This window comes from Syngnathus typhle, linkage group LG2 (genome assembly GCF_033458585.1).
Source record: "Syngnathus typhle isolate RoL2023-S1 ecotype Sweden linkage group LG2, RoL_Styp_1.0, whole genome shotgun sequence".
Taxonomy (NCBI): Eukaryota; Metazoa; Chordata; class Actinopteri; order Syngnathiformes; family Syngnathidae; genus Syngnathus; species Syngnathus typhle.
Window position 1 is genome coordinate 11,292,726 of NC_083739.1, and position 18,818 is coordinate 11,311,543.

An 18,818-nucleotide genomic window follows, 5' to 3' on the forward strand; every position below is an offset into this window, starting at 1 on the left:
TTGTTTGATTGCTAATTTTCTGTTTTCGGAACTGCAGTGTGTTCTTGGTATGTGAGATGGGGTGAAAGGTCAGGTGCAAAAGCTTGCAGACGATCAATCAGCTTACAGCTCGTCAGCAGGATCAACCAGCAGTAGGTCCATTTCTTTTTTTATAACTACAATCAAACTTTTTTCACTTCCAACAACATTTTCAGTTAAATTAAATCTGTTATGCAGTCTTTCAACACATTATTTCAAAGAGTTTCACTCTTTACTGCTGCTCTTCATGACGTCTGATGTCCAGAAAATCAATTCGCCATTTTTTTATTTTTATTTTTTAAGTCTGGCCCTCCTTGGTCCTAACTGGATCCTGCATGGTACTCATCCCATCGTAGTCTTGGCTAATCTGCCCAACGGGAACGGAAGATTAACGGATTTGTATCCCAGACTCCAAAAATAATCTTTGTCCTTAAGATACTGATCCTGATCGGCTGCATCCATACAACTTCAAACTAAAACAAGCGTCGTGGGGGTGACGTGGAGTATTTTGTGCTGTGATCTTGAGACCAGTGTACTGCAGGATTTGAGGCTGTCCCCTGGTGTCTATTAAGCTCATTATCCAATAAAAGATGTCCGCTCTTGTTGACGAAGGGGTGGTGGAGATGTTTGGAGCTGGAATCGCATTCATGTTCTCATTGAATGTAACCTGATGCTCATTTGACTGTGGGGAAAACCCGCCATAATTATTAGCAGCCCTTGTTTCGTTATAGGAATGTAGCTTTTTTAAATTTGATAAATATTAATTTTACCCGAGTGTTATCCTCATAAGGAGTGTGTATAAAGTTTTCACTCTCTTATTCAATTACTAAATTTTGTAATATTAAAAAATTAGACCAAAATAAATTAAAAACACCCATCTTTTAATGACATAGCTGTCATACAGCTTCTTTTTTTTTTTTTTTTTTTTTAAAATCTTTGTGTGCACAGCCTCTGAACTAGCATGTGCCCGTCTTCAGAATTAACCATTTAAATTCAAACTCATTAAATACATACTTGCCACCGCTTAGTGCCTCTGATTAACCTGAAATAATTAAAATGTATATATATTTTTTTGCTTCCTATCCGAAACCCTAGAGACTCCCATTTGCAATTGACAAAATTCCCTCCACCTTGTCTAAGACCTCAGGTCCAGCTGAAGAAAACTGCTCCAAATCATGAATCTGGATTTCATATCGTCTAATGAAATCAAGGTTAAACATTCTGGCCATGATTCTAAAATAAACATTCGGTGCTAACACAACACTTATTGTCACCAATAGACCATATTACTGCAAACAGTGTTGGTGGCCCTAACCCTAACCCCCTAAAAAACCCACTTCTATTACTTGTGTCATGTGTGGAGCAGTTTAGGGACCAAGAACCAGACGTGACACAAAAGTTGAAAAGTAAAAGTTTTTATCAAGTATTTACAGAAAGCAGGGCCGGCCGGCCGGGCACTCGAGAAAACCAGATGTTCTATATGGAAGACCGCTCGACGCACTGACAACTTCTCACAGTTGTCAGTATATAAAGCTCTGTAGCTTTATATGTTGTACGACATGAGGATAAAGCACGGAAACAGCAACTTTATAACAACTGATACAAATCGGGTTTATGACAAGGAATTTATAAAAGAACAACTTTTAAAGTATCAGCAGCTTTATATGTACCGCTACATCAAGAAACGATTTATTAATATTTCTACTGCAACTGTAATTAAAAGAAAGACAAAACGGCCTCGGGAGCTCCGCTAGCTTGACACGAGAAACAAATTGAGGAAGCCGGGTCAAGTAAATAACGTCTGCCCGCTAACGCTCATCCACCCCAACAGCTTAACAAATAGGATTAAAGTGTCCATCTGCTCACCTGAGACGAAGCCACCAGGCGAGCTTCCTCCCTCCATCTCGTCACCAAACGACGTCTGGACAAGTGTGAGGGACGTTACGCATGAGCTGAGGACGTGCGCTGCGCCGTTGGGTTCGAGATGGCGGGAATGCATCGCGGGTTGTGGCTATGGACGTTAGGGCTGCTGCTCTTGTCAGGCTGCGTCGACATGGACACAGGTCAGTTTGGGAGTGGCAGGCTTCTCACTCGGCTGTTGCGGTCAACCCGTGCCTCCTTCCTGTTCTCAGGTGATGAGACGGAGGGTTCTTCTGAAGACCTGCAGCTTATGTTAAGGCATCATGGATCCATGACTCGCAGGAAAAGGAACCTTCTGTTTCCCAGCGGAGTGAAACTTTGCAGTCAGGAGACGTTAGACCAAGCTGTCTCCAACCACCTCAACTACTTTCACCTCAGAGGTTTGTCTTATTGTACCAATGTCCATTTTGACATTTTATACTTGCATTTTCACAATACGTGATGCTCACGTCTTACTTAACATGCTAACCAGCTTAGAAGGCATGTCTGGCATCCTTAAAGGCAACTAATGGCGCGGAGGTCAGATGTCACATAAACTAGGTTACGTTTCCAATCCAGGTCACACAGACGTTTGATTTCCTGAAGCTGCACTAACATTTTTGAACTTGTGAGCTCATTCTTGGGCACAGATAAATGTGAAGAGATACCAGTTTGACATATACTTTGGAAATAACCAATTTGTCAAAATTGCCTTTAGTCATTCCTATTCATCTATTTGAAGGCACATGATCATACTAATGTTTTTTTGCGACAATTGCTAACAATTGTTTAAAAAGGTAAAAACCAGTGTTTACATCTTCAGGTTCTTACTACAAAGTGCCAAGGAAATAACAATTTCCCATCACTTGCAAGGAAGCACAGGCTACTTATGTGGTCCCATGTTGGTGGCCCCTGGTCTTGAGCTTCTGTTGTCTTCCAGTGTGCCAGGAGACAGTCTGGGAGGCCTTCAAGATATTCTGGGACCAGCTGCCAGATCGTGGCCAGTACCACGACTGGGTGGGCCGCTGCATGGATGGCTCCATTAGCATCAAGGAGATTGGCTCGTTCTTCAGTCAATCGGAAGAACACCTCAGCCTCGTTAAGAGCGTGAGTATTCATTATGGTGTGACCCAAATCATGTTTCAGCTCGACAAGTTTAACAAGCTTCCTGGGTGTCTCTTTCAGAGGGTTGGCATGGCGGCGCCCATAAGCAGGTCAGTAAAGTTTCACATTCTTGCCAACTGATGGGCACATTTTGATGCTTTTGAGGTGCGCTGATGATAATTACAATGCACGATTGAATATTATTCTAATGTCTTGTTTATTTATATTCCAATCCAGAAAAATAGACCAAATGTGATGCCATTTTATTTGGACAGCTTGATTTGCCTACTTTTGTAAATATTAATTTTATTGGGACATAACTGAGGAAATGACACATATCAGTGTATATTTACCACCCTGTCAAAATAATACAGAGCCGTTATTGCGGAAATGGCTGGACACAAATGAGTGTATGAGTACAAGATGTTGTTTGTTGGGTCAAAATGTATTTTTCACAAAGCGCTCCACTCTTAAAAGTTTGGATTGCCAAGTGATCTAAGTTGTATTAACGACCGCACTTACATATATGGTCAGTCAGAATGGTTTTCGACTGTTGACCTCAGTTTTCATATTGGGTTCAGTAATGCTGTTTTTATTTCTTTGAAAAAATGATTTATACTCTAATTGTTATTAGGCACTATAATAGAACATCTGATAGAATATTGAGATTTTTTTTTTTTAGAATAGATATTTTAAAATAATTAGAATTTTTTTCTTTATGGTATGTATTTTAATGATTTGAGGTTTGGAGAAGTGAACAAAGACAAACATACACTATCTGTTTGCAAGCATCATAAAAAGTGCTTTTTTTTTTTTCCTCACCTGCTGCAGTGTTCCCATCAGCTCAGGCCCACCTCTGTGCAGGTAGGCCTCCATGTATCAGTCAATTAGATACGGCAGGCCAGGTTGTACCTTTTTAGTGCTTTTAATTTTCTAAACGTTTGTTTCGTCATTATTGTATCTGATGACAGAAGAACTCAAATACAAGCCATGGTGCTACAACTAAAGTAGTTGAGATGCAGAGAAAACTACTTTCAATATTAAAATAGTTTGGCTGCAAAATTGTTAAGTATTTTAGATACAGTATCCACGACAAAAAATGTCTGGCTGCAATTTTTTTAATTGCTTTCCGTTGCATTTGATTTCTTCACATGTACATTTGTGTGATGCTTTTGCTGTGCTTTGTTGCCGGCCATACATAGATGTGTACAAAGATTAAATGTTAAAAACAAAATAAAAAATATAGATATATTTTCTCTTATTCAATTTGTGTTTGTGTCTTGCAGTTCTGAAAGTTTGCAAGGGATTCCGGTTGGAGGACATTTGACCAGTGCCCAGCCAGGTAAAGTGACACCAAATGTTTATAATTCCTAATAATGTTCATTGTTACTATTTCTAAGATTGTCAATAATTATAATAATCATGCTAAAGACAATACATCTATTTATAGCAGCCTTTCTGGGCACTCAAGGACACGGTGCAAAACAAATTAGTAAAGAAAAACAATGATAAAACCCAATATTTAATGAAATGATGGAAGAGAGAAAAGTGCAAATAATAATCACTGTACTGTAACTCTGATGTTGAGTAACTCAAATGAAGGGCATACATTTAGGCAGACAATTTGAATGCAAACAGCTGCAGTGAGAGAGACAGGCTCCCTGGATCATAGAAGATTCCCCAGCAGTCTAGACCTATGGAAGCTTATTTAAGGCTTGACCCAGGACAAACCTGAGTCAGCCCTGAGAAGGAAGAGGAATAGAAACCTCTGCTTTTAAAATGATCCCAGAAAAAAAATGGTTCCACTGAACCGAAGCCTTATAAGTGAAACGTCTGCATCCGGTTCTACTGTCATTGATTTGGGGAATCGTGTAAATGTGAACTTTGGGAGTGTAGTGGTTCTCAAACTGGGCTCCGTGGTGGTCCGCAGATTGGGGGTTGACAATATAATTTCCAAATTTTTGTTGTATCATTAAATGTAACATAGTATGGGGATGACCCAATAAAACAGACATACTAAACCAATTACTTCTCCCTGCCTTAGCTTTGGGCTTATCAAAAGCTCTGATATGATTGTGACGTATACGGTACATAGCCGACAAGTCTGACAACCCTGGATGTGTGCAGCATTTCTTGCTTGCGACAATGGATAAATATTTGATTGAATCAATTACCGTAGGTTAAATTACTTACTATTTAATAGGTCATGGATAATTAGATTGGAAAGTTCCAAATCTGCATAGCATGTTGGAGAGCACACAATTCAATCTGGGCCACTGCACGCTAGTTGATGCTCCAGAATCTGACGAGGACCTGAACATCACAAAAAATTAACCACTCGCCCCGACGATTTTATAACAACTTGCGATGTCAACTGTGCGTATTCTGATTGGTCACAATTTCTGACGTGGTCACGTCATGCAACTGTACCGCAAAACCAATGCCGAGACGCGGCTAATCATGAAACACTGTATTGACTGGCCGCATTCCTCTGTCTGCGGAAGAGTGGCACTAATTGTTCTCAAGACCTCGAAAGTCTGAGAACCGCTGCTCTTGTGGATTCATAAGGAACCACAAGTTCTGACCATTTTTACTTTATGATATAATACATTTGAAGTTGAATTCTAAATTGTAGAGGGATCCAGTTTAGTGAAGCAAGTAGTACTGTGAAAATATGACCTCTATTCCTTGTTGGTCAGTATTCGTGCCACACCATTTAGGACCAGCTGGAGAGTATTTAGCGACTTGATGGAGCAGCCTGCTAAGAAAGAGTGACAATAATCCACACTAGAGGTCACAAGCATGCACTAGTTTTAAAGCATCAACTAAAGACAATAAATTTAAAAAAGGTTTCCCGAAGAAAAAAGGCTTCTGATAGTTTTGTCTAAATTGGGTAGCAGGAAATTGTAGGTTGTTTTGCTTTGAGGCACACTTTAAATTTGGAGTGGAAAGTGATTGTTTCTTTATACATAAAGTTATTTTCACTGCACTTAGCAATGCACCGTGCACCGTAGCTGAACGAGGATGGACAACGTAGACGTTGTGTTGAAAAATGTTGAACTCGTAAGCGATCTTACAAGTGGGATTTAAACTGATTTGAAGACCTTAATGCCAAGATAAGAACTTTAAGTAGTGCTTTCTCAGTCTGTGATATGCTCTAATTCCTAAGTAAAAGTCCTCAAATCGGTGATTCTTTTGTAGAAAGTCCTACATTTATTTGGCATTTTTGTTCTTGAGAAGCTTGGACAGATAAGAAACAAAATATACAAGATAATTAACCTGACGGCAGCAGTGTCACCACCAAACATTTCCCTTTGGCTCGGCTTGGTTAGGATTGGCTACTGTTTTATCACTCTTCCATTAAATTGGAGTGAGGAAGTCAATAAGGGACAACAGCGGAAGAGGCAAGGTAGAGAGCTATTTATGGGCTCTAACTGCATAACTTCAAATTAGATTTACAAAAACATCGCAGAGGGAGAATCAAGATGCAAAATATTCTGAAAATCACAGAAAGGAATCAAATTTAAAACAACTGTCTCACCATGCCTCCATTTGCAATGGTATTCAACAATTGCCCAACTTTAAAGGTTGTCAAAATTCACCTGAGGTCTTCCAAGGTCACCAGTGACAATGTGGTCAAAAACTGCAACTCCACCAATAACAGATGGAGATGTGGAGACAGTATTGTGTAAAAATGCACGCAGATTTGAAATTGGCTGTGAGCAGTTGTCGTCATTCAGCTTACACCCCACAAGCAGCAGCGAGCGGTGGGTGCCCGAACACATCCACCCTGCGCCTGGAATAGCTCATTAAGCCTATTTACAGGCCACAGCCTGGTCAATGGCGGACATGCAGCTGAAGGCTTCTCGAGCTTAGTGCTGGACGAGTACCAGGGTCATCACAACCACGGGACCTTCATGACCTGTGCAGTCTAGGTTTGGTAAAAAAACGGCAGTCTGAAGTTCAAATGCTCCAAAGATTGCTGTCAGGTGCAAACTGCAGCATGAGAACACTGTTATGTTTGTGCATGAAGAACCAAACAAATTTGTCTCGACTTTGTTCCATATGATTTGTCTTTTTATTTATGTGTTTGTTGAAAAAAATGGTGTTTCTTGTTTTTGTTTTTTTTCCTTGGATGTTGTCATCGAAGAAACCCCTGGTTACGAGGCCACTACTTGGACACCCTCACCTTCTACACTTGAGGAAGTCCTTGAAAGAGAATTAACAAAGACTCCTGAAGAGTTGACCTACGACACTGTTGTTGTAAATGCGGCAGATGAGTCGCTAGACTGCGGCTCTAACGTCGGAAGTCACGCTGACAAGAGCACTAAGGTTTCTCCTAATGCTATTGTGACGCTAATCTCTAAGCCGACTGCCCAGGTCCCACAAGAGGATAGTCATACAGGGGTCATCACTTTGACCGAGGAGGCTTTTACAGATACAGTTCAGTCAGTCACCCTGACTGAAGAAACAACATTGGAAAAGGAGAAAATAAGTTCTATGAACGATCCATTTGATGTTGACGATAGTGCCACAAATGAGGAAGAGCCAACGGTGGCGACAGAAGAAACTATTAAATTAGATGATGAGGCACGGGAAGAAGAACCCATTGAAGAAACAGATGAAAATCTAGCTGAAGCACCAATTCGAGCTGCAGAGTCAGAGATTCCCGCAGAAACTTTGGAAGAAGAACCACTGTCACATGATATGAAGCTCGGGGAGGTAACTGACCAATCCATAGGAAATGAACCTGAACCTGAAGTACCTGATACACACAGTATCCACCTTGACACAACATCGGCCAAGAAGACCCCTGATCCTGGTGAGGAAACGGGTGAGTCCACAACTAAAAGTTCTGAACCTGAAACTCTTCCAATCCAAACGGACATGGGTGAGTCACATCCTGAGTCTGTTGACGATCCAAGACCAGTTATCTTTGTGGAGAGTTCAGAGGAGTTACTGCCAGGTGCTGAATCAGAGCTGCAAGAAATTATGAAAGAACTTCAGGAAGACCCTGAGGTGGACCTTCTATCTGAAACGACCACGCAGAGTTCTACACTTGAAGTTGATATCACAGAAATATTTCCTGCGATTGAGGAAGTGCTCCTGGGTAAAGATCTTGGCCCATCCTCTGAGGATTTAGAAAGTATCCAGACACATCTTGCAGAGGTTCCTGCTGACAATGTCCAGCTCATCTCTACAGGAGAAGGAATACATACAGAGGCACCTCTCCATCAAGCTGTTGTTGAAGCCACTTTGGAGAGTGATGCCAAGGTTGAGGTCACACCGAGCAATTACATGGTAGCCACCACAACATATATTGTGGAATACAACAACGGCAACTTCCCAGATTCCACAGAAAGGCCTCTGAAGGCCGATGACAACTTGCTAGGTCTCCCCTTTGAGGACCAGCAGAACTCGGTGAGTCACCCACATCTCAGAGCTGAATTTTTTTCAACCCCACTAAACCTTTTCTATGGTCTTGCACATTCAGCTTCATAATGAAATTGACAACACCTTCTCGAGGCCTCTGGAGGACCAGATGGTGGAGCTGAGCATTACACTGAGAGAAGAATCCTATAACGGTGCTTTGAGGGACCCAAGTAGTGTCCGCTACCAGCAACTAGTTCGACACTTTACCCGCAGGGTATGCTCATTCACAACCAAGTTGAGCTTTGAGTTAAATAATTGAAAGGTCTCGAAAGTCTTTGTGCTCATGTTTAGTGGTTCAGCAGTTTTTCTTCAAAATCTACATAATCAAGTAATCAAAACCATCTTTGCTCACTGTCTTTCATTTCCAGGTTAGAGATGCCTTTGAGAAACTGCCAAGCTTCAAGAATGTCTTTGTCATCGAATTCAGGTGCAGATTTGTAATGCTGAAATTATTGCCAACAGACTTGTGTTGAGAACTTTTTTCCCAGTTTTTCTGTGTTTTTTTTCTGTTGTCAGACCTCAAAAGGACCTGGAACGGTAAGTCTGCAACCTTTAAGAGTTCAAATTACTGCATATCCAATAAGCAATTAGGTAACGGTGGGAAAATGATTTGCTTTTGTTTGATTTTTGTCTTTTTAGGGGTCTGGTGGTCCACGTCCACTATGCCATCACTTTGGGAGCAAATAGTGATGGCATCTCTGATGCTACGATGGATTTCATCACGCTACAGAACAACCTGGTGGAGAAGAACTACCCTGCGGCTGCCGAGGAGCCAACTGTGGTTTACACTATCACAGATTTACGCAACTACATTACGGAAGCTCTACGCAAAGACAACTTCCTGACCAACAGTAGTCTGGGAACAGAGAACGGTGACTGGATACATATCTAGATTTCATCTCTTAAGAATGCAGAGTTGACACTCACATTAATCAACTTCAGAATCACAAATTGTTGAAATTTGTCATCTGTGTCCTACAGATGAGAATCTGTTTCCTCCAGGAAAACCGACGAGTCGACCAGCTGACATCTATGACAACATGGTGACTACTAACAAATACACAAACCTCCATCTTTCATCCTTCTGATTAATATGTGATAATCTTCTGGACAGGATAACGTCCTTGCTGCAGAGAGACCACCCGATGAACCGACTCAAGTTATGGAGAACAGTGACATTTATCTGAAAAAGGATGAGTTCCTATTTGACCCCACGTGGAAAAATGTAAAGAGTAAAGCTGTGAGCGAAAATGACGTTTTCACAGTTGATGAGAGTGCAACATCTTTACCGACCCCAGAGAGGATAGCAGGTGAGTTCAAGTAAAGGATTCAATTCAAACATGTTCACAGACTTGTTTATATTCTCCCACGTTGTCTTCTTTGATCAATATTGAAACTAATTCATCTCGATGCATTGTTAGACGTGTTTAATGTTCCCGTCGTGCGTTTCTGTGATTGACAGCTGATGAAAATATTGAAAAGGAGGGTTTTCTTGTGAGCAATGCTCCTGGTGCTGAAAACCAACCCGTCCAAGAGGATCATAAAGCTTCCAATGCTTCACCTCCTCAAAAAGGTCTTGAGGTCACAATGGATTTTGAATCTGGCTCTGGTTTCTCGGGAGACGGGCAGATTGCATTTCTTCAGTCTGTAGAAGTAAGCTTTTATGGTGAAACCCATCTGGAGTCCCTGCCACCACCGGATCTGGAAGAGGATGATGGAATCCAGGAAGCAATTGAAGCTTCTGGTCAGTCACTAACCAATCAGGACGGCGTCATGGGTTTCAAGCCTACCCCTTCTACACTGTTATACACTTCCACACTTCCTACATCAGAGGCCTCTATGCCAGACATAGAAAACCCATTGTTGGATCACGTTTTATTTCCACCTCATATCAGCACAAACCCACCGTTCTCTACCGCTGATCCACCTGTATTTTCACCAATAGGCACCTTGACAGTTGAGTTGTCGGTACAAACAGTGGAAGCATCTGGCCTCTATGAAGATTCTCAGATGACGCGGGATCAACACAATTCGGTGGCATTTATGGGCGCACCTCAGCTGCAGACCTCGGCAGATGAACACCCAGAAGTGGCAGTGACAAGCGAATCCACGAAAGCTTTTCTCAAGACCACACAAGGGGCATCGGTTGAAGAAGGTATGACAGTTATAGGCGAAGAATCAGACCTTGAGGCCGTACCTTCTCAATCGCCTCCTGAGGAAAACCTACCTGAAGAACCCAGTTTGCCACTTCCAGAAACCCATCATGATAAGGTTGAAGTGTTAGAGGACCAACTGAGCCTCTTAACGCAGCAAACAACAGCTGTCATTCCACTCGATGAAGACCTGGTTGTAGATGAAATTTTAGCTCTCACAACGACTACAACCTCTGCTCCTGTTACCACTTCAACTCCTGTTAGTTCAGACCCTAACCCTATTGCTCTTTCTCCTGAGAAGGATTCACCTTTCACTCGTGTGTCAGATTCAGCGCCTGAAGACGACGACTCTCTTAATCCCGAGCACTCCAATCATGAAGATCATCTATTCAGCACAGTGTCGCCAGAAGTCAACGTCAAAAAAACTGATGAGGATTTAGGAACAAATTTGGAAGTCCTCAAAACGGTAACTTCAATGCTTCCGGAAAACAGCGACAGTACAGAAGCGACCGAAATCCAGACTATCAAGGACTCTGGAGTGACAGACATGGATGTCACCCTTGACGTGTTCCAGTATGGCAACATGGTAACAGATGGTGACAGCAGCGGCTACTCCAGCGGGGCACAGGGCTCAGAGCTAGATGCTATTGCATTGCCGACCAGGCCGATCCAAGCCCTGACGGTGTTTTTCAGACTCAGGGTGACCAACATGGCATTCTCTATGGACCTTTTCAACAAGAGCTCCTCTGAATACAAAGCCTTGGAGCAACGGTTCCTGCAACTGGTAGGAACTGATTCAATATGGAGTGAAAACCTGACACAAGAATAACATTTTATGTTTGACTTTGTGTTTATTTCAGCTAGTTCCACACTTGCAGTCCAACCTAAACAATTTCCAGAACTTAGAGATCCTCAACTTCAGAAATGGCAGTATTGTGGTCAATAGCCGCATGAGATTTGGCAAACCCGTTTCGAGAGGTGATGCCAATAATGTTTTCCTCATCCTTGAGGACTTTGCTAACACTGCCTACCAGACCATGAACCTGGCTATCGATAAGTACTCACTGGATGTTGAATCAGGTAAGACAGAGAGCGTCTTGTTGGAACTTGTTGGAATATGCAGTAAAAATGCTGCTGTTAGCAACTGGTGACAGTTGATAGCAGATGGTTGTTCTCAAATAGAAGCCAGAAATGTGGCAAAAAATGTTCATCTTTGCATTTCATTTAAATAGGTCATTAATGGTGGTGGCATGGTGACGCACTGGTTAGCACGTCTGCCTCACATTGCATGGGTGGTGGGTTTGATTTTGACTTTGACCTTCCTGTGTGGAGTTTACATGTTCCCCTTGTGCCTGCCTGGGTTCTCTCCGGGCACTCTGGTTTCCTCCCACATCCCAAAAACATGCTTGGTAGGCAAATTGAGCCCTCCAGATTGTCCCTAGGTGTGAGGTAGGATGGTTGTTCGTCTCTGTATGCCCTGCGATTGGCTAGCAACCAGTTCAGGGTGTTCCCTGCCTACTGCCTGTTGACTGAAAAAGTATGGCGCTTACGAGAAGCAACCACTTGCTAATCTAACCCTATCTGCTGTTAACACGCTGAGCCAACGCTGATCTAATTCAATTGGAAAAACTAACGTTATTATTGAGGACTCCAGTCTGCAAAGACTCTTGACACGCAAGCGCTGCAGGCAGGTTGCATGCGGCCGAATTAATCTGTCTAGGTCGAACGTGAGCGGAATAGAGTCACACTGGTCAGTCGCCATCTTTGTGACCTGTGTCTGCACAGTTCACTTTGTTGTCTTCATTTCAGCTCCCAACCTGTTAAAAAGATATTTTAGGGGATACTTTATTGTCTTTTAGTCAATTTTGCTATTACTGGTATTTTGTTTTTTTGATTGTACTTTTTCTTTTCCTCTGCTGTACTTTGGGGGGGGGGGGGGTTCTGTAATGTCTTCTCCTTAAACTCTTAAAATAGTCTCATTACTTTTTTGACCTCCGTTGATTCACGTAAAACGACTTAAGCCACTTAAATCTTACTTGATTGAGATCTCGGGAAACTATAAATGTGGGAAACGCATCAGCTACATGAAGGAAGGTGAACCAGGGAGCATTAACAAGAATTGTAAAGAGATCTGGAGGAGCGAGAAATTCCCAATCCATGTTCTTATTTCATATAATTATTTGGTGTCATCGTTTCCAAGATTGATTTGCGCCAAATGCATTGTCATCGGGCAGTCTATTAATTTTTTCAAAGGAGTGACAGGAGTTCATCATGATAGATGGAAGTAGTTAATAAAAATGAGCCTCCTTCTGTCGTCCTGTTTAGGTGACAAAGCGGACCCCTGTAAGTTCCAGGCATGTAATGCATTCTCACAGTGTATGGTCAATCGGTGGTCCGGCGAGGCTGAGTGCGTTTGTGACGCTGGATATGTGAGCGTGGACGGCCTGCCTTGTCAGAGCATCTGTGACGTGCAAGAAGACTTCTGCCTCAATGATGGCAAATGTGACATCATTGCTGGCAACGGCGCCATCTGCAGGTCAGGCTACTTTGATACAAAAGATGATAATCATAACTTAGACTTAGACTGAGACAGACTTTATTGTCATTTTGTAAACACTTGGTGCATTCCTAGGCTAGAGCCTTTGCATGAAATATGGGCGAAACCAGTGTTTTATTTCCATTGTGCGACTGTATAGACTTTATCAATAAGCCCACAGTTAGAGGTCAAATGTGAAAGTACGTTTTTAGCATTGTATCCATATATTTAATGTTTGAAAGGAAGAGCTTGTGGTTTACATTATTAAGATCAAAACAACACACAATGATAAACGTACTGATAAATTAATTCCATCAAAATTGAGCATCTTTATACCATGATAATAAAAAGACTGGATATTAGGGCTGAAGTCTGAGTTAATTGCGCCGTTGTGGGTGTGAACACAGCTGACTTGACTCCTGGCCCTATCAAAGCTCTCATTCCCTTCATTGCAGCAGAGGAGAGTTACACGGTTTTTATGGCGAAAGCATACCGAATTCGTTGGAATACATGCAGGCGATTAGCACTCATAAAGGACGTTGAAATAAAATTAAGCGCATTAATCGACGAAAATGAAGGTCAGCGCATTTTGAAAATTACATTATACTACGCCTACGACTATTTAGTTGTCAGACGAGACTTTTAGCTCAGTGGTCAGCGCTCTGCGCTCCCAAGCCGATGACATTGTGAATTACCACCCGCAGGTGTCGTGTCGGAGAGAACTGGTGGTACCGTGGCGAACACTGTGAAGAATACGTCTCTGAGCCACTGGTGGTCGGCATTGCCATTGCTTCAGTCGCGGGTTTCCTTGCGGTCGCGGCCGGAATCATCTTCTTCTTGGCCAGGACTCTGCGTGAGCAGTATGACACGGACGACATGGAGGATCCACTGAGGTCAGTACGGTGGTCACTCTGTGTTCATTTGTATCTTTCTTCATTCGTTGCCAAGGTGACGAATTTTCTGTGTTGCAGACGAGGTGACAGCGTGCCATCTCTGGAACGTGCCACTAAATTCAACCCCATGTTTGAGAGCGACCCAGTCACGACCCAATATTACCGTCGCTATGACGACGAGCGTCCCCAGTACAGCAGCCCCACGACCACGTCTAACGAGCTCAGTAGCGAGGAGGTCCGACATATCTACCAGAACATGACGCTCACCAAAGATGTAAGTGTATGCTATTAGTAAAAAGGGTACTACTGTCTATTTTTGATCTTCAAGTGTTCACAATTGAACCCTAGGTGCAAATAAGAAGTGTTCATGATCAGGAAAGGCACATGAACTGTGTCACTTGAGCTTTGCAGTAGAAATTCAGCCATTTTGGTTCATTTTGTGGACTTGTAATTACTGACTGTTGACCTCCGGCAGGAGATCCAGGAGCGTCTAAAGCTCATCGAGCTGTGCGCCAGGGATCAACATTTTGCAGACTTTGTGCGGCAGACACAAGTGTGAGTGATTCCACTATTAAAAGCTACTAATGGAATTTAAAGTCGTTATTTACTCATTTAAGAATGAAATACTACTCATTCCAAATGAACTTTGATTCAATTTGATGTTTAATGTACATCTGTAACTTTTATAGCAATTCTTCAACATCATTATTTTGTTTTGTATTTTTTATTTTTTTTTCCATGGAGCAGATACCTGGAACGACGAGGCAGCTCGACCACATAACGGGTTGCAAGCTTAAAGGGTACTAAAGTCATTCTGTTCATTGTTCATTTTATACTTCACTTTTTCCTCATTACTTCACTCAATCATTGTTTCTTCAGGGTGGCCCCAATGTACCAGTCGCCATGAACCTGATTCATTTACTGGCAATCTTGAGTGTTCAAATCGCTCCCTGAAGTAGACGAACATTGGTTAGGTTAACTACCATCTTTCTACAAAGTCAGCTGCCTTTGCTTGCGACTGTCAAAGTGCTGACTTGCGCGGACGTAATTCCTGATTGGACTGGGCGGTGATGAGAGCTTCTTTTTTTTTTTGGCAAGGCAACTTTTGAATATTGGCCCTATTCACGGCCGTGTCTGATCTTTCGGTTGTTGGCCGGTTTCATTTGTTTTTTCAACTTATTAGATGTTCTCCTTCCCTTTCTTGCTTCACTTCAAGGGCCTGATTCACTAAGATCACATCTAGCGGGGACTAAATTGTGTTATTTTGTTCATTCACTCTAACAGATTGTTGGCAACGAGTATAAAAGTGGTGACTATAATTAAAAGAGGGTTTTGCACTTTATATAACTGGAAGATTTGCGAGCGCCGCAATCCCACGATCAAATTTGAAGTGATTGAGTTGGACGTGTTCGTAAAAGGCAAACAAACATTGCTTAACAGATTTTTTTTTTGCATGATTCAACTTACTCTATGTGCAAGGCAATTGGATGCATCTCCCCCATCCTATGGAAAATGGTAGAGGCCACTGCCATTACTCCAGAGTGCTGGACTGAGCCAGACACAAGGAGCTGCCTTCCAGAATCTGCAAAATGAACAACAGGGCAATTTAACATTCTTGCCAGTGCAAACCTTTAGTAAATCAGGCCCTAAATATTTGTTGCTGCTGTGATGTCATGTCCTTGTTGCTTCCACTGTCAATTGATTTCTCTGATGCTGCTCGCTCTCTGCAAGAGATGTAGCGAATTTGTCCTCTTTCCAGAAACCTTCTGTTTTCCCGGGTTTGTTCTTTAGGCCGACGTGCGCCTCCTCAGTGCCTTGGTTGCTCTGTTAGCTTGTGGACATGAAGCAGCTCGGGGCCCTAGAAACAACTTAAGCGTTTCAACCTGGATCAGTGAACTTGTTCCTCTTGTCTTGGTCTGGTCAGCCACCTGTACAGTGCAGCCATGCACCCTGCATGTTTACAGCAGTCGTAGATGAAGAGTAGCCTGGCGATACATTTCCATTTTTTTTTTAAACGATAACCTGGTGTCGCTCTTACTAATAACATTTCAAACATGTATGTTTTATATATTTCTATATTTTAATGGTAATTTAGCAAAAAAGACCCATAATTCTGACCCACTTTTCTCAAGATGGAAAAAGGAACTTTTTTTGTGTGTCTATCACATTAGAATCTTTTTAGCATATTGAAACTTAATTATGTTCCCACTTAGTCTGAAGTTCACCTTTGAAATGATCACATTGAACTTGAATAGTTGGTGAATAAATCTTTCAGGCACAAGGATTTGTCAAGGCTTAATAAATGAAAGACTTTATCACAAAAAAAAACTTTACGGTCAAATTTGTGCTACCTAAAACTCCAAACAAAGCATACTTCAAACTTTATTACACAGCTATATCTAGTCTCCCTATATTGACTTTCCTTGTGGGTTTGTTTGTCTATAGATCAGGAGTGTCCAAACTCGGTCCTGAAGGGCCGCTTGTCTTGCCTCTTTTCCCTGCCGTCTGATTGAAATGATCAGGATTGTTATGAGGCTCCTTCAGAGCTTGCTGATAGCTGATCATTTTAATCACGTGTCAGACGAGGGAGGCAGGACAGCAGCCCTTGAGGACCGGAGGTGGACATGGATGTCTACATGTTGGACAAGAAACAAACAAGCTGCTTTGCCGAAGATTGTCTTGTGTTTTGTATCATGTTTTCTATCGGTCCAATCGTAGACCGAAATGACTGTCCGGTGTGTTTGTGCGAGCAGCACCCTTTTCTAAAATAAAATGAAAATATTTTTTACTGTGTCTCCTTATGACTCACTGACATATTTACATGCACCCAAAGAAGAAATTTGTTTGCTCCTGGCACTCAATGATTTGACCAAACTAAACATGTTTTTTAGTTTTGTTTAAGGGTTATGATTTTGCATCTCCATCCAGCCGGCCCGCTGTCCGTCCAACAGGAAGTTGGAAGGCGTACTGTAACTGCTCATTAAAGGTAAATTCCGTTGTGGTCTGTTGCTGTTACATAACAAACACACAAACATAAACACTCAAGTGTGTTTCTTCCTTTCCTCTTCAGTCTTCGTATAACTGAAGACAGCAAAGGTTTTCTGCAGGCATTTATTCAGGAGCACACGAAGAACAAGTAGCTTTAATGGCAGAGGTGAAAGGTCACATCTGCCGCCACGTTAATTCAAGGGAGGTTTGGCTCATGAAAGTTGTGACGAAATGATTACCAATACAGAACGTCAGAATAAGAACACAAGGTTGAAGGGTAGAATAAAACGGAAGTGCGGTGGCGAATACGTCTCGGAGTTTGCCGTCTGCTCACAAAACTTAGGTGGAAAATTGGCTGAGGTCTTTGCTGCTCTGCTTTCCAGACCTGAGACCATCCAAGTAGAGAAACTCGTACAATGGCGGCCACAAAAGCAACTTCTGCAAATCCTTTTCCAAAATCGCAACACATGGAAGGAAAGTGTGTGTCCTCCGGATAATGACGAGATGTGTTGATGTCAAGATGCGGGACCGCTCGTTGTCGCACGCGTGTTTCCTTCATCTGGAAAACCTGACAAGTCAAGAGGGACGTTGGAGCCGAATCGGGTATGTGCACGTGAGTCACTGAAGAAACCTAACACACATGAGTCAAACAACCAATGTTTGTTGGAAGTTGTTTGTCTCTTAGCTATTTTGTTTGAATTTTCCACCTGTGTTTGATTGACTACTAAACTGCTTTCCCAGCAGCTCCTGAAGAACTTTCTGTGTTCTGGCTTCCCTCTTTTGGTCTCCTGCGGCAGGATCCCGAGGCCTCCGTACTGAGGTTCTGGCAAAGCCTTCAAGGCGTTTGGAAAAGAAAAAGACGACAATTGCCCAGGTAATTACCCCAAGGGCTCGACTCAAGGGCCTGCGGAGGCTGCTGGCTGCCAGCCGACAGCCTATGGAATGGTGATTCACAAAAGCGTGGCAAGCCAAAGAATCACTAGCCAATTTGCTCCAATGAGAGCTAGATATCTATATTTGCACATGCACAAATTGCAGGTTCGGGGGGGGGGGCACTGTTGAAAGAAGAAGCGGACACTAAATAGTAAATCACTGAGCCCCTTTGAAGTCACTCGCTAATCCAAACAGCAGCACCTACCATGGCGCATTAACAGTCTTAAGATGACGTTGGTGTTTCTCTCTATTTTCCCTTAGTAGTATTTTTTCATTTAAAAATACATTGAAGATACAGTTTTGTAATAGTTGTTATTATATGCCTCTGCCATCTGCTGTTGAGTAAATAAACACAGTCCCGCCATTATCTGTGTAAATATTGTAATGTGGGGCTCCGCAAACTTAAATACTCAGAGCCTTTTGTTCTCCCAAAGAAAAAAAAAATCGGAACCACCAAACCCATTTTACAACTAAAGTGAGGCTAACATTTATGTAATTTTTATATCATATGGCAGCATAGTGTACATTTATGAAATCAGTTAACAGCTACACAGAACATTTTATTTTGGCATTTAACCAAAACGCTCAGAAAATATACTATTTGCATCTTTATCAAATGCTGAATTGAAAATGAAAAATATTTTACTTAACCAGTTCAAATATTTATTTAGCTGTTCAATGTGATTTGCGCTACTGAACCTCCACGCACATTGTCAGCACATCAGGGCGACAGCCCGTGCTTGCGCGCATGTTTTTCCAGATACTTCAACTTCCTCCCACATCCGTATAACACGCATGTTAAGTTTATTGAAATCTTTCTAAATTGTCCGTGAAAGTGCCCTACGATTGGCTGCAGACCAA

At 42.2% G+C, this 18,818-nt stretch overlaps 1 protein-coding gene across 1 annotated transcript; it reads left to right on the forward strand.

Moving 5' to 3' along the window:
* Nucleotides 1–19: 19 nt before the first annotated feature.
* LOC133146768 (interphotoreceptor matrix proteoglycan 2-like) lies at nucleotides 20–16,824 on the forward strand. The gene is made up of 21 exons (XM_061270786.1): nucleotides 20–131; nucleotides 1,850–2,081; nucleotides 2,151–2,318; nucleotides 2,858–3,024; nucleotides 3,103–3,131; nucleotides 4,308–4,363; nucleotides 7,172–8,442; nucleotides 8,516–8,668; nucleotides 8,823–8,881; nucleotides 8,971–8,991; nucleotides 9,094–9,326; nucleotides 9,436–9,497; nucleotides 9,569–9,764; nucleotides 9,917–11,391; nucleotides 11,468–11,687; nucleotides 12,933–13,143; nucleotides 13,848–14,036; nucleotides 14,115–14,310; nucleotides 14,512–14,591; nucleotides 14,784–14,836; nucleotides 14,916–16,824. Exons 2-20 carry the CDS (start codon nucleotides 2,003–2,005, stop codon nucleotides 14,815–14,817), a joined length of 4,899 nt encoding a protein of 1,632 aa, XP_061126770.1. The 5' UTR covers nucleotides 20–131; nucleotides 1,850–2,002; the 3' UTR covers nucleotides 14,818–14,836; nucleotides 14,916–16,824.
* Nucleotides 16,825–18,818: the final 1,994 nt, after the last annotated feature.

Bases quoted from the DNA above. Each gene is read 5' to 3' on its own strand.
- LOC133146768 (XM_061270786.1), top strand. From the start codon at position 2,003: ATGGCGGGAATGCATCGCGGGTTGTGGCTATGGACGTTAGGGCTGCTG. The intron at 3,132-4,307 runs GTCAGTAAAGTT...TGTGTCTTGCAG, and splicing joins ATGGCGGCGCCCATAAGCAG to TTCTGAAAGTTTGCAAGGGA. The intron at 11,392-11,467 runs GTAGGAACTGAT...TGTTTATTTCAG, and splicing joins AGCAACGGTTCCTGCAACTG to CTAGTTCCACACTTGCAGTC.